Genomic DNA, 27,928 nt, shown 5'->3' on the forward strand with positions numbered 1-27,928 from the left:
ATGGCATATACGGTACTGTGAATATTCCATTATTAGATCATGACATTTCCATCCATATCTTGTGCAGTGCCTTTTTTTTATCAAATGTACTAAGAAAAAGTATCTCAGGTACACAAATTATTATTTTTTTGTTAATGCTTGCAATGCCAGCCAGTCGGGGAAATGTATAATCTCCAAATATCGTGTACACAATACAAATATAAATGTTTTTAAGGACACTCAACAATAGAAATAGTTATGTTCTGCAGCTATGAGCATGAGGTTTTTATATTTGTGCACAAAGCTTTCCTCTGACTTCTATATCTGATATTATAAAGGAAACATTAACTATATATATATATTTTTTGTAATTCTTACTAATGGTTTATCTGCTTTTTTTCATTGCACAAGCTGTAGACATGTAAGCAAAAGCACTTTAGCCTGAGTTGAACACGGTTCTAGATTATAAATGCAGTGCAGCAGCTTAACCCTAATACAAACACCCCTCTCACTACCGAGTCGCATTTGTGCTTTGATAATATTCAGACATTAGACTCTATAAACGAACGTTTGGGTTTAATGGGAGCCATATGCAGGGCCGGGTTGTCTCTCGTTAGGCTGGCCTGTCTGTGCCTCCCTTCAGGGAAGCGTAGCTGGGAGGACGTGGCGCTCCTAGCCTCTCGCTGGAGGAGCCGCTCCCCAAAGTCGCGGCTCTGCTGCAGACTGTTGGCTTGGGTTCCGGAGAGCTGCTCCTGGAAGGACGCACGTTTGAACTCGCTGCTGAATCCCTGAAACTCCAATACCGACATGTTGAAGCTTTCCGCTCCTCCCCCCAACCCCTGCCGGCTCAGGCCTGAGGTCTGCTGGCCCTGGACTCGCGCTGATTTGTCCATTACTCCCATAAAGGGTCGCGGCTTTAGCTCCGGCTTTGACTTGAAACTTCCGCTGCTCTTGAGGGGGCAAGGCGCATCCAACACTTGCTGCCTGCCATTATCTGATAGATTCCCACTGGAGGCCTGACTGGAGCTGGAGCCCCTCGAGCCCGCTGTACCAACTCCGTCCCTCCCAACTTCCATCCCTGATCCCAGGGCCAGAGACAGGCAGTCCAGTGCCCCAGGGTGTGTGGAAAGTCGGTCTGAGCCCCTGGAGAAGCTGGAGGAACGTAGTTGGTACACCTGGAGAGGCCCAGGTGGAGAGGAGCTGCTGGGGGACATGGGGTGGTAGTGCTCAGTGGGACTGTGTCCGGCGTGTTCACTGTTTGATCCGGGGGAGATGTCTATACCCAACACTGGAGCAGGCCTCAGGGAGGTGGGCATGTGTCTGCCGGGGAGAGGACTGGAGGGGCCGCACAGCGAGAGAGGCCGGCCTCCAACTCTGCCCCCCGACTGGAGGGAGTGGCAATGCTGATAAGTCCTGTTGCCCTGGTTCTGCCTGGTGCCCACAGGAACAGGCTTAGGCAGGTCCACAAACAGCTGGTTCTGTGAATATTCCTCTTGAGGGAAACACGGCGACTGGTCTGCTAAACCAAAGGCAACACCCCCAGGGAGAGTCCTGTTAGGAGCATAAGGGTTCAGAGGCCAGATATCTGGACTTTTCCCACAGTGTAGACTCAGTTCTTCAACATCTTCCCTCTCGTCTTCCTTGTCTTCATCAGCCGGGTCTGCAGGGACTTGCCTCTCCAGACTCCCCTGTGAATAGACGTCCATTTCCTCCTCTGTGGGTTGATGGTGGTGCGCGTGAGGGTCCCTGGCGGTGCCGGATGCCTTTTGGTGGTGCTTGCATTCCTCCTCTACCCGTACAAGCAGGCGCCGGATCTCACGGTTGGACGGGGCGAGTCTCGCCGCCTCGTGGAGGTCTGCCAGCGCTGCGGCAAACTGCCTGGGAAGGCCAGGAGATGAACAATCGGACTTCAATGGAAAAACACTTCATTCATCCTGTAACTTTCGAGAGTTGCTGACTCCCGCAGAAATGAATTTGAAAAGTGTCAAAAACGGTTAGTACCTGCTGCTCCTCTTGGCCCGGGCTCTGGCGTAATACGCCTCATACGACCTGGGTTTCAGTTCCAAGGCTTTTGTTGCAAACTCCTCAGCGATGCCAAAATCCTGCGTTTGTACCACAAATAACACAACTTAATAAATGCTGGGCCAACGTTTAGTCCCCAACGAGTGACGTAACATACCTAACAGGATAAATGACACTGAAGTTTAGTTATATTAAAGGTGAATTAAGGAACAGGGAGAACAACAGTGTGAATTGACAGTTATATTGTGTCCAGTCGGGATGTAGATGGATACAGAATATACATGAATTTATGACTTGATATTTTATGTGTTACAAAACGCTGTACTTCCAGAGGTGGGTGTTTATATCCAGTATATGTTAATATGAATGTACACATACTTGACCTCTGACAAACTCTTCAAGTCTTACCATGTTTTCTCATAGGTTTACTGTTGTTTTTTTGGGGTGTTGTTTCCTTTCTTGTTCTTTGTCATGAGGAGATCAATTGTGCATGTGAAAATCAGATGGAAAATGTAATAAAACTGAAATATGATCCGAATTGTAATACGCGCTTTGCGTTTTACTTCACATACATTTGGAGAGCAAAGCTCGGTAATAAAACTGGAGTCAATGACCAGAGAAAGGGTCCGTAGGGAGATTATGTTTCTGCTGCTGCTTCTTCTGGCTTTTTCCGACTGCTTTCTTCATCTAAGGTGAATATTTAATGACATCAACACTTGTGATTCTGTCCTTCACAGGGAGGTCAATGGCAGCCTTGAATGTGAGATTGTGAATGCGACTGTTCAATATTTAATGACGGTATCGTCTCTCTCTGCTGGCCTTTACTGCCAGCGTTTAGCCATAATATGTGGCTCAGCCTTCCCGCCTGCATGTCCACTGTAAATAAAGCCCCCACGGAGGCACGGGGGGAAAAGAGTGACCTTATCAAATCAAATTATCTGCTGCGTTATTCATCGGGCCATCGTGACCCCACGGATGAGATTCTTTTTTTGCACGGCGCCTGTCGGCGGAGGGGAGGTCCCCCCCCCCCCCCAGGCTACGGGCCACACGCGCACGTCTACGGTTACTCGTGATCTCACCCCTCGCTCCCAGGTCTTACGCCCATGTTCTGTTAACCTGTGACGCGAAACCCGATTTAAAAAACGGAACACAGCTGCTGACATTACCTTTTATATCTCAGTCCAGATAAATTATATATCTTAGGGGGCCATCCGTCTTACCTTTCCAGTTCTCGTGCCTCCCCTCAACATCTATTAAACCTGCTTGTGTTAAATAGTGCATGAGCTGCACGGTACAGTTGGGGGGGCTTACATTGGTTTTCCTGCGGCAACGAGAAAGGTTTAGGTAGAGGGAGACCCGAAGGTCTTTGAAGCCTTTCGGCTCGTCCCCTTGGCCCTCGCGAGGAAGCTTCCTCAGGGCGTACTGGTAGCGCTGGCCCGCCTCCTTCATACGTCCCTTCTAAGAAGCGCACACAAGGAGAAGACACCATTTTGACAAAAAAACCCAAGCCTATTATTCAAATCAAAGCATGCACTTTCTGGCTCACCTTGTAAAGTATGTTCCCTTCCTCCATAAGCTTCTGCAGCAGAATGAGGAGGATGTCTGGTTTGGAAGAGGCCATCGCCCAGGTAGCATGACCTAATGGAAAGATAGGAGCATTTGTCTTTATTATCTGCGCCATCTCATCGATGCTGCGTTATGTCTTCCATAACTCATGTACCTGATCGATCATGCGGCGCTGTTCTGTAGCCTTTGGGGTGATTTCAGAGACAGAGAGAGATGAAGATGTGGTTAGAAAAATCAAGTGGAAACTGCTGTAAAAGACTGTTTTCTTGTCTGGATTCAGTTCTGTGGCTGTGGAAGGAACCCATTTAACCGACTGTTTGTCAGGCTCCGACTTCACTGAATTCATTAATAAATTAGTTCTCAGTAACGGTGAGATGTTTGCAGATCCAGACTACTTCTGCACCGTCAAATAGCTTTCAGATATCTGCAAGAAGCAGCAGCAATGACGCCTGTGGCCACAAGAGCCCGTCTGTCTCGGTGTTGAATTTTAAGAATCGTGCTGTTCATTTGTTCTACATTTTCTAGATGTTGTGTAACGTTTTAGGACTTTTTTTTTTGATACATTTTGCTTTGGATGTTAGTCCCAAGACGTGGAATTATTTATCATGCCGCACTATTTATCATTTACTGCGGGACTTTAGTGGAAAGATGCAGCTCATACCCGTCTTAGAGGCTTTCTTCAGCAGCGAGGCCACCAGGGCCGGATTCTGGCAGCCGCTCGTCCTGTCTCTGGCGCCGCCGTTGTCGGTTCTCTCCAGCACAGCTCCGTTTTCCACCAGGCAGTGCACCTGGCCGTGCACAACAGAACACCGCATTCAAATTTAGAAGCACAGCTGCTCGCTGCTTCACACGAGTGTGGAAAGTTTCTGAACTGTTGTTCTGTAAAAATAATTGCGTTTTATACTCTGCGTGAACTTTAATTGCAACAACGATACCCCGTGTTGCATTTGCAAATTATAATTACTTTAGTAATTTTGATTAATTTGATTCAACCAGAACGCCAAGTGTGTGGTTTTAAGTACTTGTCCCCAACAAGGTCTGATTATAATTAACTGTAAATAATATACTTGAAATCAACACCCGCCTTTTTTTAACACAACGCTTTAGAAATAAGAAGATTGAACCCACTGTATCTGCATCCCCGTTAAGGGCAGCTAGGTCCAGAGGGGTCCGTCCCTGTCGGTCTGATTGATTCAGGTCTGCCCCCGCCTCCACCAGGAGCTGCACGACACCTTTCTGCCCTTTCAGACAGGCCCAGGTCAGCGCGGTCAGCCCCTCCTGATCAGCCGAGGACAGAGGGGCGCCTAGGAAAACAGCCAACAACCAGCCTGTGCTTAGGCTGTAATCCATTCCCTAAACATGCAGCAGTATGAGCGGCAGAGGTCAGAAGCCGAACCTTTTGCCAGCAGGAGCTCTGCAGTGCTGTGGTGACCCTCAGCCGCGGCCAGCATCAGCGCCGTGCGGCCAAGCTTGTCGCCGACGTTGATGTCTGCACCTTGCTGCAGCAACAGCTCTGCAACCTGGGGGAGAAATGCTGTTATTCCCAATCTAAAATATTCTTGAGAGAGAAACTGGGCTGAAACCTGTCATCTGATGTTGACCTGGTCAGTTCTCTGACCTGTCAAACCTACCAGGGATCTATTTTTCTGACCACATCACGCTCATGTCAGATTAGGGGAAAATGACCTTTGAGCAAAATTGTACATGGACAGAGGACAAAGCAGAACGGAGCACTGGATGACTGAGACCTGTGTGTGTCCATGTTTGGTGGCGCTAAGCAGCGGAACCATCCCTCTCCGGTTTGCTATCTCCAGGTTGGGCCCGAGCTCCAGGAGGAACGCACACACCTCCATCCTCCCCCTTCCCGATGCGGCGCTGAGTGCTGACAGAGAGTTGGCATAGAGACAAGATGATGAGGCAGAGAAGAATATATAACAGGCACTGTGCTTTTGTTTGTTGCTCCGTGGTATTTTGTTTAATTCCCCAAATTAGCTGCCAAATCCAGTTAATTGCAATATAATAGATGTGGAATTCATTTGAAATGAGAGTTTATTCTGAAAAAATTGTTTGGAATAAGCGGCGGCCTCCGAGGCAGCGTTAGCTCTAAGTTGATGGACACCATGTCCCCCCCACTGTCTTCAAGCTAATAGATCAGCTAATGAGAGGGGCATATTCTCCCTCTACTCTTGATTAATGAAATCAGCTTTCTGGTAATATGTGGTTTGGTGAACAATTTGATTCCCTTTAAAATGAATTCATTGTCATCAAAAGTTCAGTTTTGCTACATGCTGCAGCCCCTCTAAAGAATATTTTACCTACAAGAACTTTAATGTGCTTGACACTCTGAAACACTGCGTCTGTACCCCACGTGCAAAGGTGAGTGTGCACAGGGCATTTTGCATTCTGATTTTCCCATCTCAGCACCAGGGGGGTGAGGGGGGCCATAACAGAATTATACTCTAATGGTGCCGAACGGCATAGATGCACGACAACCTTTCAGGAAATGGACCTCACAGAAAGCTGAAAGCTGCTCCGCTGCAGCCCTGATGGGGGTAAATGCACTGCAATCGAATAACAGCTGCTGCTTAGATACCACAAATGTGGCTGAACTAAGATGTTTGGTTGAGATAAACAGGATTCTTCACTTGCACCGACACAAAAAAACTCTTCCCAATTAAATCAGCTGTTATCAATAGAGGTATCTGATCATTCAGCCATTAAGGGTTCATTTATCTGTTGCAGCGCTAGCGTGGGGTTTAAATCCACATTTATCGTGACTCCAGGACACCCATAGACAGAAAGAGGTGAGGGAGCTAAATTTATCTGACAGAGGAAAAGTGTACCAGTTTCTCCCCAGAGAGTGTCTTGGGCATCCATCTGCACTGCCAGCTGTTCATCTTTTAGGTCCAGGATGTTCTTCACCACCTGCAGGAATACACAGTTTAACTCTTTTTCTCTTCTGTATCGGGAATTTGTTTCCACAACTTGGCTCCAAATCAGACAGCTAACCATATCGAACAAATCTACAGCCAAGCACGGGCACACTATCTGCTCCATATTGGAGAAATCCAAATATCAGGATCAAAATTCTGAGTTCCCCCCCCCCCCCCCCGGGCTGACACTTGCCTGCGTGTGTCCCAGGCTGGCTGCAGCTGTGAGCGCCTGCTGAACAGCCTGTGTTTTCGGAGTCACGTTCTGATGCTGCAGTGGGTCGCCCGTAATCTCTGTTCCCCAGTCCTGGCCCAGCAAGATGTTGATGATTTCTGCGTGACCCTTCAGTGCTGCATGGACCAGTGCACACTGGCCATTCTTATCAGCGTGTCCCACCTGGCACAGAAGGGTACACAGAAGGGTTTAACCACCGCTGCTCCTGTATGGCGGCTGCCGCATGCTGGCCTAGATTGGGCCCGTTTGTATCATCCTTCTCCATCAATTGATTCTAAAACTGCGTTGAGATTAAAACTTGGGTTGTTGAATATAACTGATGAGAACTGTGAGATCTTCTGCTGTCACGCTTGCCCGCCTCTCTTTTCTTTGCGCACATGAAACTGACCTTGGCCCCTTTTTTGCACAAGAGGCTGACAATATCAGCGTGTCCTGCAGCGGCAGCCAGGGACAAGGGCACCATGCCGCTGTCAGTTGTTCCTTCCACAGGTGCCCCCATTTCGAGCAGCAAACCCACCATCTCCACATGGCCGAGGTGGGCGTGTACAGCCAGAATAGGGGCGTGGCCGATGACCTCCGTACACCAGGAGGTGCTAGCACCGCCTAGCATCAAGAGACGGCTTACCTGCAAAGCAGAAAGGGGAAATAATATATCTTTGTAGGCAGGATTTCAGTTTAGGACTTAACAGCAGCATGTTGGTGGGGGTCACCTTGATGTTAGGTGTGTAGAGGTTTCTCAGGGAGGCCAGCGCAGCGGAAAGGCTGTCTGTGCTGCAGTTTACCCACATGGCCTGAAGTACGCTGGAGGACACGCCTGTCTTCTTACTGAGACCCTGTGAGGTTACGAATGAGACAGAGCAGAGGAGACACAGCTCTCAAATGTGTTGCAGCTATTCATTAGTGTCCCGGGGAGATGCGAAGAGTGCTAGGTAGAGAAATCCAATATCCACAGTGTAGGTGTTTATGTGTAGTGCTAATGTGTGTGGGTGCTGGCTGGGACAGGGGTTCACGCTTGTGTTCCTTTGCTGTAGTATACACCAACGTGTAAAGTCGTATGTGTGAAACCTTCGGGAGTTAAGGAGCTGCGGAAGTGTCTCGCTTCCCTTCAGTTCCTGTCATCAACTCAAACGTAGCATCACAGTTCCAGTTACCTTGAAAATGTGAGCCTTGAGGATGTGGTGTCCCAGTTCCATAGTCTGCTGCCGGTTTAACTTGCCCTCCTGTCTGGAGAACATAAAGGCCAGGAGAGCGTGGCCACTCCTGCGGGCGTGTGCACAGTTCTTCTTAATCAGCACCTTTTCAGACATCCGTGAAATATTTGAGGTGTTTAGAGCCCATCCTCACCTGGGGTCACAGAGAAAGTCTGAGCTCTCTCCATCTGCCCTCCAAACCAGCCACTCTCTGAACGAAGGGTGACACAGCATTCGTGTTCCGTCCCTGCGTTTCACCTAGCAACAAAATGTTTAAAAAAGAAAAAAAACAACAACGAACAATGGCGATTGATACGCCTCGACATTTCAATATGACTTAAATCAGTGTTTACTGAAGAGCAACACCATCTGCATTTAGATTGGTTCCTTGTAAACCTAATTTTCATTATGACATTTTTTTTCTGCCACGGGGGCAATAAAAAAAAAGAAGGCTGGTGATTCAGTCTAGCATCAGTTTGGTCTGTGACTGTGTCTCTAATAACCATGAAGCAAATAAATGAAATCACATTTTCCCTGGATTGCTATTAGTTGTTGGGAAATGCTGGGTAGATGATGGTTTTATGTGCTCTCCTAACGTTACGCTGCCTACGTGCAAAAGTAAATATGCACTTCAGAGCAAAAACTGCAGTTCTGTCGCGAAAACTCTGCAATTGTTGCGCGTTGTTCCTCGCGGTCCTCACCATGAATCCAGCAAGGCTTTCTAATCTCTGCTGGAAGTCCTTCCACTCCAGCTCCCCCTTCACACTGCCTGCATTCAGTGCCCTGAACATTTGTTCATCAGTCAGTGGGTGCAGAGATGCCAGTGCCACATTTAGCACCGGAAGTATCTTTTCAAAGGCCTCTTTATCCGGAAAGCTCACGCGACACATCAGCAGGTACACCTAAGAAATAGCCACAAGTTAGCATCCTTTAGCACCAGTCGTGCCACACTGAGAGGGACGTTTCAACATTCTGGAATTAGCGTTTCCAGCATGCTGGTAAAGATTCTTAGTTAAAAAGGTGGGAAAACTTCATGTAAGCAGCTGGGATTTCCGGAGGTCCTTAAATGCGTTTCATCTCTCATCCAAGAGGCTCCATCAGTTCTGGCTGACTGGTGGGGAGTTCAGGGGGGAGCTGCTACTCCTCAGCAGTCTGTCAGAACTGATGAAGCATCTCTACTCCAGCAGCTCCAGGAAGACTAGTTGCCTTCATCCGACATCTGACATTTACTTGCACTGTGTAAATGTTATTATTCACTGATGTGCGTCATTGGTTAGTGTAGAACAGCATGAATCTGGGATAAATGAACAAATCTACAGTACGTGTTAATGTAATAGTCAGTGGGGGTTTACCTCTGAGAGGGAGACAGGCACCACCAGGTAGTTCCCCCCTTTCAGAACCAAGTGGCCCTTGTGAAACAGGTCCAGGGTCAGCTGAAGGTAGAGGATGGAGCCGTGGCTCCGCGTCGCCAGGTGGCTGCTGAACTTGCTGAGGAGCAGCTGGTCAGGAGCCGTGCCCGTTGGCGTGGTGACGTTCGCCGCCACCTGTGTGCTGCTGTTAACCCGGTGATGGATGTAGTCACTCAGGTCAGCTCCTAGATCACTGCTGTCTTGCAGAATGTCCAGAGAGATGCCAGAAAACGGAAGGAGGGTGGTGATCTCCTGCAGACGGAGAGGCCGTGCATGGTTATTTGCAGGGGCAGGTACCGCTCACGGGCCAAATACGTCAGCCCCGAAACAATAATAGACCGCGTGTTTTCGTTGCATTGGCTAAGGACAAACTAAAGCTACCAATTCCCCAGATGCTGTTTCTTCTGACTCATGCGGAGCCATGGGATATGGTACAGTAAATAGTGTGACAATGACTAAAGCTCCAGCATTACTCACACGTTACGCTCCGAGCCACATTTCATCTCCTCTCCTACCAACCTTCATTTCAATCATATCCTGCTATGGCTGATAAATAACCGTCAAGTTACTGCAGCTCGGCTCCTCATTAACAAACTCTGACATTTCGTGGTCCGCGGTAATTGACTTGTGCAGATGGATGGTGCTCCCGTTAACCCTTTTTTGCCCTTCAATTCAGGCAGATAAAGAAGAGTCAGCACTGCTGATCATCAATCAATGGCCGCTGGAGTGTTTTCCATATTCCCCAACCCAAATCGAATTATATAACTAGCTGGCTGGTTGTCAGGCACCAGACTTCCCACAGATTTCCCCTGGAATTACCATTCAAGGCATAATCCTCGTGGCATTTGAAGGCTTGGCTTTCGCATTGGACAGATGCATCTGCTGTTTGGTGGGATTACGGGCCGGATTGAGAAAAGACACGCAGAGACTGGAGCGGGTAATGATGCCAAAAGCCGCGGCGTCTATGCCGTGGCTGTAACGGCGGCGAAAGGAACACCACCGTGGAGAAGGCTAAGACAGGAAGCAGAGATTGGCAGTACCCCTGTGTTTCAGGAAACGTGTCATCAGATCGAGCTGTTCTCCTCCTCAAAAAGAGGTACATCAACTACTGTGTGGATTTCTATGAGTTGTTTGGTCAGAAATCAGGGTGTAAATGGGGAAACGTAAATGACCACGTTCATGGTGTTAATAGTCTGACTCACCACCAGGCCCGTCCGGACAGTCACCACCATTTTAAGCCAAGGTGGAAATTTAGATACAATTTTCGTAATGAAAGTGGCGATGGTGTCCCCGTAATCCGGTTTATGGAATTCTGCCTCATTAAGGCTGTCAACCAGTATGATGTAGTCTTCTTCAGGTAGTTTCCGCTCTGAAAGGAAGAACGTGCAGGAAAAAAAGAGGGCTTATGAGAGAGAAATAGACCACCCATCACTTGATCTAGATGTGTTAGCAAATTCTAGGCCTATATCCCTCCTTCCTTTTACTTCTAAAGTTCTCAATACGGTGGCGGTGACACAGTCTCTGGAGCACCTGCAGAGGAACACTCTGGTCTGAGATGTTTCAGCCAGGTTCTAGAGCTCATCACCGCACAGAAACGGCACTTGTTACAGTTACTAATGATCCTCTTATAGCGTCAGATGACGGACGGCTTTCTATGCTGGTTCCACTGGATCTCAGTGCTGCTTTGGATATTGTTGATCATAGTAGATCATAGATCAAACAGAAACTGGAACACGTGATTGGGATTAGAGGGATAGCACCAGACTGCTTTAGATCAGATTTATCAGATAGATACCAGTTTGCTCATGTCCATGACGTCTCCTCTTGACATCGTAGGGTTAGTCATGGAGTTCCATCTGGTTCAGTACTTGGATCTGTACTTTTTACTTTTTAAATGCTTCCCTTGGGAGGCGTATTTCAGCAGCAGCAGCAATGTCTGTATTTCATTGTTCTTAAAACTGGTTCTAAACTTCTCAGGGATAGATTAGATCACATCATAGCTCTAGATGTATCTCTTTAGCCTCGCTGTGGGGAATCGTGAGGTAACTTTTGATCCATGCTTTAACTCGTGTGTAAAGCCGGTCTCTAGGAGCACCTTTTTTCAGCCACAAAACATTGCAAAGATCAGGAAAATATTGATCCAGCATGATACTGAAAATCATGGGTTGGGCTATTGTAATTCATTATTATCAGGAGGGCCAAATCATTCTTTGAGGGGCCTCCAGGTCCAAAGATCCAAAATGCTGCATCTAGAGTCCTGATAGGAGTTGAAAAAAGAGGTGGGATTACTGCTCATTAAATCAAGAACAGTTTTTGTAATTCTTCTGACCAGCATGGTCATCAGACGCCATGCTGCACTCCTACCTGGAGGAGCTACTAGTACCATAATATCTCAGGAGACTGCTCAAAATTCAGGCGTATTACTGATTACTGCTCTCCCCTCCTCAAATGTTCATTATATTCAGCCAAAAGAGACCAGCGGCTGTTGTTTATTCATTTGAAATAGGACACATCCATCAAGTTTTATATCACCTACGAGGTCGTTGAATCCACGCAGACCTGCGAGCACTCACACACACTCGTGCACAAGGGCCCTCCAATATTTCCTAACCTGCTTAATGGTGATTGAGTAGACAAAGCAGGCCTCTGCTCCGACTGGAGAGCAGGGTCGCGATAACATATCACCCTAACTGACTGAAAATATGAGCTGGCTGGAGTGTAACACTCGCGGCCACGTCCGTTGTGACCTTCAAATCGTTTGAAATGTTGATGATTCAGCTGGAAAAAAAAAGGAAAACACTCATCACCCCCCTCTGTAAATGACCTCACATCCGCTTTACTTTGTACAAATCATTGACCTGAACCAAGGGAAATTATTTATAGGGCTAATTTATGGGTCACCCAGAATGTGGTAACTCCCCAACTGCAGGATGAAGCAGGGAGCAGAATTTTATTTATTTTATAGTTTATCAGCATGGAGATTTTATTACCCTTTCGCAGGCTGGCTATGGGCTCCAAGACACCCTTTCGGAAGGCAGCAGTGGGGTCTTGAACGCAGGATCGCAGGCTCAGTGTATTTTGGAGGTGAGGTTCTTGTACCAGCAGCTCCCTGTATGGAGTAAACTGTGGTGCTCTGGCCAACAGGGCGGCGATACTGTGCACAAACTCCGGTACCAAGCAAGTGTAAGTGTTGTCAGCCTGACAGAAATGGTACGCCACCACCTGAAAAGGTGATATTGAGCAGTTAAAAAAGGTGCGTGCGCACACACACACACACACACACACACACACACACACACACACACACACACACACACACACACATTTAATTATTTAGAACTGTCTCAGCAGCATGGTGAAAACAAATCTGTGTTGTCTACCCTTAAAGTAATTTCCTGGAGGAGAAATTCCCCAGGTAGCATTGTTGCAATTTTAACTACGCGCTGTTATACCTCTTCTCACACACACACACACCCTCACACACACGCACACAAACACACACTCAACTCCTGCTATACAAAGTAGTTTTTTTTGTCATATCCCATAGACAAACAGACTCTTTGACAAGTTAATGCGAAATAATAAAGCTTAAACGGATACACAGTAAATTGACACTGAGATATAAGCATTAGCATAGAAAACGAATAAATCAATCAACCGTCACAGTGCTCCGTAAATGGAGCTTCATGCAACCATGGAGTCACTGAAGAGAATCTTCAGGAAACACACAGTGGCAGCAAAATGCTGTAGTAAAGCAGCTGGCTCAACAACAAAGACATTGAAACACGTCACTGCTTTTTATTTCTTAAACAGCCTAAAAATACATTTTCAATGGTATACATTCACTGCTCTGTTAGGTTCAGATGAGGAGCATGAAAGGTTCTGTGAATATAATCATCATTCATTGGTTTGAATACTTTTGTGTGAACCTCTTCAATATCTCAAGTAGTCTGACTAGTTCCCATGGAAACTCATATTGAGGGCCAGGTTAGTAAATTTAGAATCGTCCATGTCATCTGTGTGATGCAATAGGTAGCATGCTCTACCCTTGCTGAGGGGGAAAGAACATCACACATGTTGCCCCATAATTGTTACTGGTATGAAGGTGAGCGGATCCCACTACCAGGAAGTGGTTGGTGGGAGTTCTCCCTCTGTTTGCACGTGTGTGCTGCAGTACCTTGGCAGCCAGGCATCTGACAGGCTCCTTCCTGTCTGCTGCACCATCACTTGTTCCCGCAGCGGCACTCTGGTTAGCCTGGATATTAGCCGGCTGTTTGCAGGCTGCTTTTCCTTGCCGATCTCCACCTAAACACAAAGCCTTTTGTAGCAGTCAGAAATCCCCGGTGTAAGAACAGGAATGTCAGCACTGAAGTCTGCAAGGACGCAATTAAAATTCTGCAATTAACCCTTACGTGCACGAGCTTAACTGCATTTAACGTGAGTGAGTTTGGTTCATATACAGCAGAATTGTGTGGATTCAAGCACACCTGCTGTAAATCGCCTGTCAAAATCACTAAATAATGCAAAATCTGCAATGTATTTTCTCTAGAGCTCCCACTCATTCCATAACCTCGAGGTTCGATGCTGTAACTTAAGGGAAAGGCTTATAACACAAAGTGAGGAGCATTTTATACAAAGCTTTTCAAGTGTGCAGCATTTGTTTATAGCAGTATAGGCAAAATCTGTTTCTGCAAAATCTTTTAGTTAGTTCAGATCAATTCCATCGCCGCTCTTGCTAAGAAAAAGTCTCAGCCCTCTTACACAACTGCACTCAGCCATGAAACCTCAGAAAAGAACTTAAACGTGTGCATCCCAGTTACCAGCTGCCCCCCCCCCCACCAAAAAGTGATCTTTTTCCCCCATATTGTGTAGAAATAAATATTCACTGGATGCCACATGAATTCTGCTGAGTTCTTAGAGTAATACTTTGAAATGGACCCGAAAACCAGCTGTGATGGAGATAGGATGCTCACCTTTGGGGGAGGAGCCTGGACTCTGAGGGATGCAGGGACCTCCCTGTGGCGCGCTCATGCCATGGCAGCTGAGCGTCACCAGCCGCCAGATGGCAGCAGTCTTGCCTGAGCCGGCGTTGCCGACGATGACGGCCCCGCGTCCCTCGCAGCCGCTCGTTTTCCTCAGGACCTCTTCCAGGCGCGCGAAGACCCAGTCGCGGCCGACGAAGGGTGTTTCTGCCGTGATGCCGGGGACCTCGAAAAGCAGCGGCTTTAGCATCACATCTGCTTGCTTGAATGGCACCAGTCTCCCTGGAGGGATCCATTGGCTGAAGTTAATGTGACGGTTGAATTTTTCCATCATGACACCAAAACCCCAATAGAAGGCTTTCCCACTCAGCCAATGGGGTAAAGATGGAAGGATGTATTTGTATAGTGCCCCTTGAGTGCTCTACATTACAAGGTTGAATTCACCAATTCACACACTGGCAGCAGTGATGACCTGCTCATCCACAGACAATCATGCACGTTTGTTCAATTTGTGGTTTGGCAATGTTAAGACAGTCAGAAGGACATTGAATAGAGGATATGTATTTCTGATATTGAGCATTTGGTGTTTCTGCACCAAAACTATATGTACACATGCTCTAACATCCACATTTAGCCGCAGAAATACCTTTGATGTCATCACTAGGGCGTCCAGCTGTGTTATGCTTACGGACGGAGCCCCGGTGTCCTGCGGCCCTTTGGTTATTCAGAAAGCTTAAATCCTCCAGCTGAGCAGAACTGGTTGCTAAAAAAGGAAAAAAAAAAATAGAGCAGATGGGAAATTGGATGCAGACATGAAAGAAACGAGCGAAAACACAGCACACAAGTGTCAGAAGGGTTGAGATGACTGTATCCATGGCGATGTGAGTCAAACAGATCATGCCCTCAATGATGAACTGCCCATGAGGTGACAACTGAGAGGAAAAGAAAACAAGTGGCATCACGCCACATTTACCAGCATTCCAAATTCAATCAATGCTCAGATCAGACTAATAATAATTACTAAAAACAGAGATGATAAGCGATCGATGAAACGTGTACTGAACGGTGCAGAAAAAAGATGCTCACTCCCACATTCGCCTGTCGATTCACCCACACTGATTACTGAGATTACAGGTCAACCGGGCCCACTTTCTGCAGTTTCCACCATGTTTGACATCTTTTTAGTGCTGGTGGATAATAAAGGCTGGAAGCTTTTTGGAATTAGATACATAAATATGTACATTTCCTGCTAAATGTGATAAGAATGATTGGAATTATTGTGCAGTAATATGCAGCAGAAAAACAACCTTAAAATCAGCAATGGCCTGAATTTAAACTTGCAGCAGCTGTGAGACTTTAGTTTGACATTTAGGGACAAGGTTTGGACAGGACCAATTAACTACAACTAATCTCATTGATTTTACACAAACCAAGACTTTAAAATGTGTTTCCTGTGTCATATAAGTTCAATAACTGTCCATTTTGACGTGAAACTGTGCAGTTTTCTATTGAACAAGCAAAGTGCCAAAAGTAAAGGCAACTTACAAAGACAAACTTATTATTGTTTATTGCCAGGTTTTTGTCTTTCCCTAATAATGGCCAAGATTCACCTGGGACATTGGAGCTGGCACAACACATACAAGTATAAAGTACAACCAAACTGGGTTTGATTCAAACCCTCAAATCAACTGAATGCACTGAACTGGTTGCCAAATGTAGCTTGAGGCAAAAATAGCTTAAACAGTCTGAACTCCAAAGAACGATAAAATGCCTCATTTGGTATTTAAAAAGCGTAATAAACGAGTTTTAGATCCTTCCCAGTTCATTTTATGTTTGCTAGAGATGGGAAGTGGACTCCAAGCACAGGAGAACGATCCAAAGGGAACACAGCCGCTCTAAATGGCATGCTATTATTTACCATGCACTTTAAAGTATAGATTAATATAAAGAGCCACAGCCTAAATGGGGAAAAAGTGTTAACTATGACTAATATGCCTCCAGACTGGACACATCCGTCCAGAAATTGTTGTGTTGAAACAAAAGTCCTCTGGGAAATCAGAAAATCTGCCATGACTGTGACCTCTAAACCCAAAATCGGGTTAAAAAGAAGCGAAGACAAAAACAAAGCCATGTTGCACACGCCGATCAAACAGGAAGTGGGCAACATTCAAACTGAGCTCTGAGCATCTGACGGATCCTCCCTTTCATTTGGTTTGGGGTTTAATGTACTCCGGCCTCCATCTTCGCAGCCTTTATCGTAATCAGATGGGCACAGTTCATCTCGCCACTTCTCTGTGGGTGCTCCGTGTTTTTAACGCGCGTAAGACTGAGCCACATCGTCGAGGAGACAGACTGTACTTTCATGCATCCCCGCGTGAGTCCGTCATCCTGCAGCAAGTGCAGGAAAAAGCAGGAGCATGTTATGATTTCCAGGACGCCGCATGACTGTGAAGACACAAATCAGTCCACATCTGAATGCTACAGTTAAGATCAAATCAAATAGATCGTCAGCAAGCTAGGCCCGGTGAAATCCTTTCTACAAACTGGGGGTTAGTGGGAACTGTGGAGCCAGAGTCGAACTAAAGGTCTGAGGAGTGAAAGAACATCCACAGTGAGAGGACGAGGAACAGCGAGCGGCAGAAGAGTGTGAAGGAGGTGTGGAGTGGGATGAGAAAGATTGCTGACTAAAGCGAGCCAGGCCAAATGGCTGAGTGGACCGAGCGTACACTGACTGAGTCAAAAACAGGGTTGCTCTGTTTTTTTTTCTCCCCCAGCTTGATTTTAGGTCTAAAGCCGTCTGCTGTGACCACCAGAGCGTCTACCAGCAGCCGTATCGGCTCACCGCCTGCCTCCATCTTCCTCGCCACGGACGGCCCCTCCGACGAGCATCCCACAGCCCATCACCAGCACCTGCACCTGCCCACAGCATCCTCAACAACGTGGACCACACAAGGCTTTAATCATGCAGGTCAATCCAAAAGTGTCTCACATTTAGGGAAGTAGACTGAATCGATCCCAAAAAATTACAATCACAATACAATTATAGCTGTTTTATCTGATTGAATTGATTATAAAATCATATTGTGCAGCTTGTTAGTGTAGACGGACGCTAAGAATGTACACACAAGTTCTTTTTTTTGTCTGTTTTTTTCCCTTTTGTGGTTAATTGGGATATAGGATTTTTTTTAAAGGAATTTTGTGGTGTTTGTTATGTCCTTGCTGGCATTTGCACTTAAAAGTCCGCTGTGTAAGAAATCTAATAAATTATATTAAGAATTCATGATACAATAAACACAAATATAATGAAAATAACCTCATCGGTGGCCTTTTAATGCTCAGATTTCAGAGAAAATGAGGAGTTTAAATAGGGGGTTTATTAATCGGTATTATTGAATTTTATTATTAATAAATGTGAATGAACACTTTTTAACAGACACCTTTTGACGTGCACAGCCATTCAGCAGTGACTGACTTCATCTGACGTGCACAATCATTAAAGTGATTATAAATCATTTGCATAAATACTGTATGGATTCTGCAATTATGATGCACTAATTGATCAATGGGGTCTGAAATCAGATGAGACAGAAACATAATTAGATTAAAATTAAAGCAATTCTTTGGGAGGAGGATTTGCAAAGCTAGTTATTATTAGATCTAATTATACAGAAGAATTAAACGTTCCAAATAATGGGCTGAAAATTCCGGAGGTTTCTACTCCTTCGAGAGGACGACTCCTTTGATTCATGAGGCTCTTTCTTGTTCACACCTGAATATACGACAAAAAATGGGGAGATTCTTGCGGTTTACTACCTACCATCCAAAAAAATAGACAAATAACCACATGGACATCATTTATCTTCCTTTCCTCCAGCTGAGTGAGACATAATTCAACCCCCAGCTGTCACCATTGTGAAAAACATATCAGGTTCATTATTTATATCTTCCCGAAGTCATACGTTCTTTAGAGAGTGAGGCAAATAATCTCCTAGATAACTAGTGTAATACTAATAATAATGTGCTCTATTGTTCTGTAACACCAACAAGATGATGAGCAGAACTTTGTCTGGAACAGCATACCTATGTTGACGAGCTTTCCTTTAACAGTAATTGTTTTGCACGACGCTCAGAGCCCAAAATAGCCCCTTCTTCCCATGAGGGGGCTGATGAACGGGGGTGATGTGCAGTGACACTTCAACCTGTCTTGTCCCGATAATATTGTATTTATCTGCTCGCAACAACCAGCCTTTAACTCCATTCCACAATCACACACACGCACACTAGATTCAATGCTTAAGCCTTTCGAATCACCCTCAGAGATGTGCATAATTAAGCATGCCGTTTGGTGGATTGCACATTAATAATGCGAGCGATGCCCAGATTTTAATCAACACATCCTGTCTTCGTTTTCATTACATGTTCCAACGCTGTTAACATTAGTGCTCTGCACGCGCAGCTCGCTGGGCTACAGCTTCTATCCATTATACATCAGACATGTTCGAAAGCAGCAGCGGGTGGATGAAATTAAAATAAAGTGCTAAAGCATGTCTTTAGAAAGCCTCCACTGCTCTTATTCTTAGGCGGAGCTCATCTCTCCCCTTAACTTGATAGCGTTGTATCCATTACAAAAACACACAACAGCTGCACTTTACACTCCATCACCTAATGGTTCATGAATGCAAAGTAAAATTCCTGGTGGCTACGTTCCAGCGTGGATCCCTTCATCTGTATTCTGGATTTCATCAGGAGTGTCTAAAGCGAAGCGCCAGCTGACGGAGGCATTGCTGTGGATCCACTCCTCGGGGGACCCTCTCCATCTGAGGGATGAAAAACAGCCGAGCGCACCAGCAAGGATCGTGACTGCGAAGGGAAAGGGGAATGGGATGGGCGGGGCTTTTTTTCCCCCCTTTTGCTTTGGACAACTGGAGGGCTTCCAGGACATTTAGCTGCTGTTGCTCAGCGTGTGCGTCCAGGCTGGGGGTGGGGGTTGGGGGCTGGGGGCGCTAAAGTAGAGCACCAACACACGGTGCAGCCAAGTTTAATTCCGAGCCTCTGCAGGTGCCGCTCCGTGCGGCACGGGCAGGTTTTGAAGGGTGGCGAGGCAGAAAGTCAATTGAGTTTGTCATTCAGTCATTTATCTGTGCATTGATTGATCGTGCGGGTCACAGCTGCCACATTCATAATCTCATCAACCTACCTTATCAGGAAAATAATGGCAGCTCCAGCGAGTCGCTCAATAGCTCGCTGATTAATGCATTTCCCCACACTGGTGTAAGCCATTGAAAATGCAACTGTAGACTTGACGCATTGGGTTTGGGGTTTTTTGGTGTGTTTGTTTTGATATTTTGGCAACCAGCCCGTGGCTTACAGCTGTCACTTCCTGGAATATAGATGTGCTGGTGGGTCACTTGTAAGCATTAAATTAACCTTCACCAGCACATTGTCGTTGAGAGTCTTTAAAGTCCAACTTTAGACTTTCAATTAGATTCTATCACTGGATACTTTTAAAATTTAAGTACATTTTTATATCAAATAACATATTTCACTTTTTTTTCCCATGAAAGGTTACTCGGCTACAGTTGAAGTGGTGAACCTACCTGCCACAGAATTCGGACGAGGCATCGCAAGTGACGATAAGCTGTGTAGGTGAGTTGGTGGGAGGGGTCTTTTGGGCGCCGGCGGAGTCCTGGGCTCCATGATGTCACTCCTCTGTAAGGCCTCATCTGGCTGGGCGGTCTGACCGTCCTTGCTGGGCCCAGGTTGGCCGTCCTCGCCTGCATGGCCCATTGCACCGACGCCGCCTCCCAGGCCTTCATCCTTAGTCAGAACCTCACTGGAGGCGCTGCGCTCCTCATTCTCAGAGGAGCTTGTGATGGTAGCTGAAGCGCATCAAGAAAATATGTGTTAGATTGAAAAAAATAAATAAATAAATGAAAACACTGAACATATGGCATGCAGTTCCCAGCCTTGCATTATGAATTTCTCAGAAATACGGTTTATTCCCACTTCATCATCTGTAAATTACAGCCGTTTAATCGGCTTTACACTCAAACTTATCAAACAGCTTTACTGGTATTGGTGTGCCCTTTGCTTCACATCTTTTTTTTTTTTTGCATTTAACTATAAATAAAAACATCTATTTGTGGAGGGAAAAATGTCCTATTTTAGGAGAATCGGGCCCATGAGCAACAAAGACAGCAGTGTCCTAGATTTGACAGAAGGGAGCTGAAGCCTCGGGGCTAAAGTGGCAGAGGCGATGTGAGGAACCTTGCTGAGGGGCAGAGGAACATGTCAGTGATGTGGCATGTAGCACCCTGTCACCTCTCTGGAAGGTGTGGCGTTGTAGCATCGTCAATCAGATATCCGTGCTCTTAAAGGTCACCGGCTCCATGTTGGCTTTGATATATTTAAGTGTTTGATTACTTCTGTCAGATTTTTTCAACATAATTCTAATTTCTACATAATTCATCAGGTGGGTGAAAATAAAGATGCTTAATTTTCAGCATACAAGCAGAAGTAACTCTCACCGATGATGCCACTGTCCTTGCTCTCTAGAGTGGAGGTGGGGCTTTGAGAGGGAAGTCCGGGACTGCTCCTGAATGCAGCACAAGGAGCAGGGCTGGACACGGGGCTGGAGAGGGTCCCGATGGGGCTGGTGATGCCGCTGATGTGTGGCGAAGGCAGGGTCAAAGGCTGGGTCGAAGCCTGAGCTCCAGTGGTGGTGTTTAGGGTGGAAGAGGGGCTCTCTGAGCAGGGAGAGGCCGTACTGCAGGTGAGAGTGGAGCTGGGACTCCCCCCCAGAGCAGAGGTGTCACACTAAAAGCAGAGAGCAGCGTTATATGAAAAAGCTGGAACTCCAGCTGTCTGATCCACTGCAGGAAGAAAAAAGATGGTGAAAACGAAGCATGCTCTTCTGATGTGCTGATATTCTCTAGCTGTCATGAGATTGTACAAATAGAAGGACAATAACAGTCACACACAATTGCCACTTGGTGGTGGGCTGTAGGAGGTCTGACTGGGCCTGTTACTGGGATGCTCGGCCCTGCTGCTCTTCCTTTCTCTTTGTGTGATGCTGCAGTTTGCGTGTATGAGTGTGAAGGAAAAGAAAAAGATTTCAAGCTGGCTTTTTTTTGGGGGGCACACTGGCAGACACCTGGTCTGGAGGTGAGTTTAGCTGCTCTCCATTTATCTGGAAATCTGACATTAGCAGTGCAGGTACAGTGGAAGCAAGTAGAAATGTGTCATCTGTCTTTATTTGAATGCCAGCGCTGCCGCCCTTCATTACACACTCCAATCCAAATGACAGTGTTTGCCTTCATGTGCGCACAGACGGGAGATGAAATGATAATTCTAGTTATTTTCATCTAGGCTGTCGTTTTTCACATTTTTTGTTTTTTTTTAATCCATGAGGATGGCAGAAATGTGGCACCAAACTTGCTGATCAGACACTGATGGGGAAACTCACTCTGCTCGCGTTCCTTTTTTTTGTGTTCTCCACACGGGGCTGATTTCACAGAGATTAAACAGAACGTTTCACAGGCGACAGAATGTACAGATGTAAGGAAAACCCATTGAACGGAAAACGTCACATTGCCTGACTGAAGGCACATGTTTAAATTACAGATCCAGGATGCATGAAAGATCCAGTAGATGGGAAATCACAGATGAAGGTGCAGTTACTGAGCGATGTGAGTGTGTAAGAGTGTGTGAAGTGGCTTTTTACATCTAAATAGCTATGAATAGGGCATGCTTGGAAAACAGAAAATAGAGTATGATAGTATGATAGGATTGTAATCCTAAATTTAAAAAAACTCAATGAAATTCCCAATGAGAAAACACACAATCTATACCAATCTTTTTTTCAATCCAAAATTGAGGCGTCCTCATCAACATTTCTACATACATTTCTGCAGGAGCTGCACAGGCTCGGGGCAGAGGAGGGCTGAAGCAGCTCTCTGTTATTCCCTCCACACCAGAGCCTCATCTATCTTAGCCAGGACAACCCACATTCCTCACACGAGCCGTGTTCTCTGTGTAACTGACTGAATCTAGAGCTCAGGTGGTGGAATCAGGCTGAAAAAATGGGCCAAGCCTGAGCAACGCAAGTACAGATGAGGAAGGTGAGACCGCCATACGGGGAGGATAAAGTAATGGCGCCACCAAGGCATGAGTAATTAGGTTCTAAGATGTGTTTCTTCTACTTTTATGACTTGGAATTTTCTTTTATATAACCCTTCATGGCACATGATCCGTGTCCTCACTGGGGTTATGTTCAAATACATAAAGCTTTATTACCAATGACTTCATCTTACCTTTTTGTCCCTCCTGTCCTCCATAGGCGAGCTAGCTGTGCCAGTTGTTACGTCTCCCAGTAAGAAACCTAGTCTGGTCATCAGTTCCTGGGTAGAAAGGGAGGAGCCCAGTTGGGGCTCCACGTGGAAATCTGGGGGAGACGCACAAACGGATTAATAAGCAGACACACAGCAGGTCAGATGACACCTCCATCTCAGCGGTGCTCTGGTTTCAGCAGGTTCCCCACCCAGCAGCGGCATCTCTAGTGGACTGAGAGAAATGTCTGCATTCGCAGGTCAGCTCGGCCCCAGCTGTCCTGATTCTGAACGTGCAGACTGCAGCTATCTTCTCCTCGACTGAGGCGGCAGCGAGAGGTTGTGCGAGGTTGTGAGTTCGCCCGTGCAAACGCCTGCCAGGTGTCCTCGGCGAGGAGACGGGCTGTGAATTTCAATGAGCTTGGCGTCGAGCTGAACGAAGGAGCACCTCAGCCTCGTCCTTCCTGGAGCGACTGGCTTGACTCGGGCCGTGCGTTGTCAATGTTTGAGACTCCCCCATGCTTTGACCTCCATGCCGCCGCCCCTCCGTGGTCCACGCTCGCCTCTGCAGAGCAGAGCTTTGGGATTGTTCACAAACTCTGAGCGCTGCATTCCTCTGTTCTCGCGCTCCACCTATGTGCTGTTATCAGCTGAGTAACATGCATACTGAGTGGGCATATTAACAGCATGACAGGACATCACAGATTACAGGAACAGATCACTCCTCCTCACAAACATCTTTTCGTTTTGACATCACATTCATTTTCACACTCCCTCCACTGGCTCTCGTTCTCCCTCGTTTGCTCATGTTCTCCAACATATCGCACATCAAACCTTCTTAAATCGAGCTTAAAGGAGGAGCCCGGCAAGTTTGGTTCCACAAAGCAACCCACTGATTACTGTCGTCAATATGCCAATAATATGGATCTTGGAAAAGGACTCGGATGGAATGGAACTTTACATTTAGTCAGCAAAGCACAGGCATCTAATCTGGAGTAACGTGAGGACACATTGAATGTCCAGCACTATTCATCAAACCACCTAGCTGTTGCTATTGGAAACAGGAAGCTGAGAGGTGCCTGGCAACCGGGATGAAAGATGCCTCATAAAATCTGTTTAGCCTTAGGGCAGTCCTCTGGTCAGAGGATGAAGAAATCTGGCTGAGGGGTGGGTATATGTCCCCCATCAATGTTTCAACACAACGCTACCTGTTAACAACACCAACAGGAATCAAAGCAGAGACTCAAGAGCAAATGCAAAGGAACTAGTCCTTCCTCCGTCCAGCATGGTGGAAACTTGCAAGGGTAAAACAGCATTTAAGAGCCAATTAAAGACACACTCACACACTTTCGCCCCCAATCATCAGCCATTCACATCATCGCCTCTGCCATCCCATTCATCCTCATCCAGCTCCTCCCGGTCAATACCTGGAAACACTGACATGACAGCAAAGCGTTCACACCCTAAACCCCAACACCCCTCCTCCACACACACACACACACACAAATGCATGCTCGCACACACTCTTGCTCTCACCTCTGCAGTCTGTCCTGCCACAACACGAGGCAAAGGCAGGAGGTTCTCTCGGACTGATGGAGCCGTCCACATACTCCAGCCTCCTCACCCGTCCTTTGGCCACAGCAAAGAAGGAGGGAGAGGAGGCAGGGAGGGAGAGAAAGCAGAGAGGGAGAGAGAGAGAGAGAGGGTGGAGATAGGGAGGGATATGAAAGAAAGTGAGAGAGAGACACACACATACGGAGAGAGAGAGAGAGAGAGAGAGAGAGAGAGAGAGAGAGATTAAGCTTCCCTAGATGAGATCTGTGGTGCAGAATTTGAATTGTCTCCCAAGAGTGTAGAGCAGTATGTACCGAGTGAGAGTCATGCATGACAAATATCAAACAGTACAGGGATTTGTCCATAATATATTGACATTACTAATATGTGTTTGTGTTATTTATTCATCTTGCAGCCACAGTGGTTCACTTGTAGGGATGTGTGTGGGTGTGTCTAAATTTATGCAACAACATCTGATGGCTGTTGCAAGTGCAGATTCTACAAGAGGGAAATACACACACACACACACACACACACTCACACATACAGTACATATATATAGTTCCATTGGAAAATCAGAGAAGCACAGTCTTAGTGTTTCACTGTGCGCAGTAACTAAAAGCATGGATGCTTGACAGTACGTCCATGTTTGACAGTGGGTATTCTGTTACTTTCTGCTGTATTTCGCGTCGTGCTTGTATGGCAACGAAAAGACACAAAGCACTCATGCGTGGCCCGGAGTTTAGCACTTTTTTTCTGAATGGGTCGTTCTTGCAGCGGGTACTGCCACCTAGTGGTCACGTTGAGGCCTGTCGATCAAACCAAATGCATCTTTTTGGCAAAGCAAGACAAAAGATTGAAACGTTTTCTACTTTAGAAATGGTGAAACTCATCAAATTTGATATCATATGCTGCTATAACAGCTACCACTTCTAAAATACTTGGTTGATTTCTGAGCTGTAGGACAGTTGAAGAGCTTAATTTTTAAATGATATACGGTAAACACATTTCAAGAGATTCCTTTTATCTAACCTGCTAACAAGCATATTAGACTTATAGCAAGCCTAAAATTATGGTGAAGTATGGAGGAAAGGAAAAAAAGGCTGCAATCATATGGCATTAAACCGATAAATTACCGAATAAATATTATCATCTAATTTGTGAAATGTCATTTAAGGTCTGAGTGCTCTTGATTGTGTGTGGTGAATGTGGGCTGATTGCTGGAGATTTTCATGACCACAGGTCTATAATTTGATGAAGTCAGTTCTGCAGGCATGCACAGCAAGTGGTGGCATCCATTAAAAAGTGAAGACATGGTTACTAAGAATATTGCCTTTCTCTTAATTACAGAGCTGTGATGCTCCACATTTCAGTGTCACGGCAAATGAAGGAAGAGCCGAGATGGATAGAGGCGATGGCAGGGGAAAACCGTGTGCCTTTGCTGGGTGATCTCCTTGTTCACGTTTGCACAACATTTCTCCTCATAGTCAAATAGTATTGGACACACAGAGAACCTCTGGGGAGAGTGTCATCAGATTCTAATGCCAAGTGGACTGAATACATGACAGAATGGCGTGGAACACGTGTCTTCCATCGGACTTCATGCTTCCAAACTGGCACAAATCGACCCACCTGACTGGGGTTTTTTGCCCTAAGTTATCTTGTTTAATCATTTACTCTCACAATCTGTCACTTGGCTTCGGACCCCTGGGGGGGGCGCTCAGTCTGTACCCTCTTGTACTTGCGGTCACATGCATGGAACAGCTGAATGCACAGAAGCTCTCCACTTATCAAGGGAAACCATGAAAGCCTTCTGCTGGCATTTTTGCTGCTACTCCCCAAGGTGCAGCTTCTTCTCGTCATTGTCAGATGCTCCTAATGAGACGTTGTTTGTGTTTTTCTTCTCTCAGTTTCACCCACCTGTGAACCTGATGCATGACTGGGAGGGGATGATGTCAGCCTGGCGTGGGAGGAGAGGGGAGGAAGGCAAAGAAATGGACACTCCCTTGGTCAGTCTCATCATCTTTCCCGGACCCTCTGGATAGCCATGCTCTTGGAAACATGACGGGCGCGCACCACTGCCTACCCCCACCACTGAAGCATGTGAGGGGAAAACAAGTGCTCTTGGTAAACAGAACATGAATGTGGTGATAACTGACACATTGCAATTTAAATTGGTCACAGCAGACTGCAATAGCGGAATTGTTATTTACTGTATTTTTAATTCCATGAGCAATAGAAAGACCTAAAGGACCACTGCATGTATGAATTTTAAAGGGCTTGTTATAATGTACGTTCACACATTTATGCTTTATTCCACAAAGCTCAGAAGGTCTGTTGTGTTGACACAACCCACAATGAGCCCACAAATGACCCGATCTATCCAGTGAAAACACACTTTATCAGTTTAATGAGAGTGACACATTTCTCTGTCTCCGTCTCTGTTCTTCCTACCCGGAGCAGCAAATGATTAAATATTAATGGGCAGCATGGTTGCTCTAATACTGAGCTCCACTTATGTTCATCTATTCCAACTGCACAGTCCAAAGATCTCTGCACTGCATGCAGAGAGGCAAAATATTACAAAGGCAACATCTACACTGGTTTCAACAAAGGCAGCCAGCAGGTTGATTTTGTTTTTCTGCAACCCGCTCAGAAAACCTTTCTAAATTCAGATTGTATTTAGTAGGTCACAGTGTTTGCCTAACTCTCTTTAACTTCTCCTGACACACTTTAAATGCAAGCAGCGGGACATTGCATGAAGGACAGAACGTGCTGATGAATTGGGCTAATTGAAACGGCTCTACTTAAATCACCCAAGAGAAGAGAGCCTGAATATCACAGTCAGGAAGTGTCGGAAGTACATACAGCTGTGCATTTTAATTAGTCTTATTTCATGGGGTAAATTCACCAAGCCTAAAACAAGATGTGCAATGACTATTTATCACCAAGCTGATGTGCCAGATTCCTTACAAATGCAAATTTCATTTCTCTTACCTGCATGCTTCTTGTGCTTTCCATCTTGTCTTCCTCCTCCCCCCTTCTTGTTTCCAAACACTGCCCTGAACATGGCTGGAATCCTGCCTATCCAAGACCCATAAAATGCCAGTTAGATTTAAAAAAAAAAAAAAAAAAAAAAGGTTAAACGTAAACGCTTACTTGGTAAATGGGGAAACTTGTGTTAATGTTCTTATTACATTATTATAACAACTGATTCAATCTTTACCAAAGGGTACTATATCTAAGATAAAAATCTAATAAAAACACGTTGCCATCTTCGGAATTTAGTCTAAAGGTACCTGTATTTCAGCCTTCTTCTATGTTGGTTTGGCTTCGTAGAAATCCACCGATTTCCACTGAAATGTGGAAGAAACCCACTTCCACAGACGGAGTCCAATTAAGAAGTGCCGCACTCCGTCACTCTGGTAGAAAGAAAATGTCGAGGCTGCGCATCGTGCACACGCGTGATTCCCTTATGCATCACATTTGATGTGCGCTTCGTCTTTTGACGTTTAATCCCATCTAGTAGTAAGCAACGGTCCGTTATTATATAATTTCATACAATATGATGCATACTGCCATTTTCAACAATACAAATACGTTTAAGTATACAAACTGGGCAATTAAAATTTAGAATAGGACATAAAACAACCGTATGTGGCACATGAGATAGAGTAATATCTCCCTACTGTAACCATATTGTAAATAAATCCACTGCAGTCACCGTTGGTAAG

At 45.9% G+C, this 27,928-nt stretch overlaps 2 protein-coding genes across 7 annotated transcripts in view; one reads left to right on the forward strand and one right to left on the reverse strand.

Annotated features, from left to right (window-relative positions):
• The window catches only part of wdsub1 (WD repeat, sterile alpha motif and U-box domain containing 1), a 36,676-nt gene that overhangs the window by 6,913 nt on the left and 1,835 nt on the right, over positions 1-27,928 (forward strand). For 3 of the 6 annotated variants that reach the window (XR_003890415.1, XR_003890418.1, XR_003890417.1), the window contains exons 13-14: positions 19,878-19,959; positions 26,105-26,321. The gene's annotated coding sequence lies outside the window, so the exon portion shown is untranslated. Of the gene's footprint in view, positions 1-1,633; positions 2,546-17,087; positions 17,659-19,877; positions 19,960-26,104; positions 26,322-27,928 lie in introns of those variants that run through there. The other 3 variants (XR_003890416.1, XM_029845767.1, XM_011610081.2) reach the window with 3 other exon arrangements.
• On the reverse strand, positions 522-27,785 carry LOC101073383 (protein TANC1-like). Its single transcript, XM_029846087.1, has 29 exons — positions 27,192-27,785; positions 26,115-26,288; positions 24,177-24,269; positions 24,068-24,076; positions 22,626-22,756; positions 20,841-21,129; positions 19,911-20,192; positions 14,960-15,076; positions 14,305-14,595; positions 13,509-13,636; positions 12,322-12,553; positions 10,534-10,700; positions 9,275-9,583; positions 8,624-8,824; positions 8,077-8,180; positions 7,884-7,992; positions 7,443-7,565; positions 7,121-7,357; positions 6,694-6,894; positions 6,411-6,492; positions 5,316-5,449; positions 4,964-5,087; positions 4,696-4,871; positions 4,229-4,355; positions 3,722-3,751; positions 3,548-3,639; positions 3,313-3,459; positions 1,981-2,081; positions 522-1,857 (listed from the first exon to the last, which is right to left on the reverse strand). The coding sequence occupies exons 1-29, from the start codon at positions 27,262-27,264 to the stop codon at positions 522-524; spliced, it is 5,619 nt and encodes a 1,872-aa protein (XP_029701947.1). The 5' UTR covers positions 27,265-27,785.

The sequence above is a fragment of the Takifugu rubripes genome, chromosome 13, assembly GCF_901000725.2.
Source record: "Takifugu rubripes chromosome 13, fTakRub1.2, whole genome shotgun sequence".
NCBI classification, from domain to species: domain Eukaryota; kingdom Metazoa; phylum Chordata; class Actinopteri; order Tetraodontiformes; family Tetraodontidae; genus Takifugu; species Takifugu rubripes.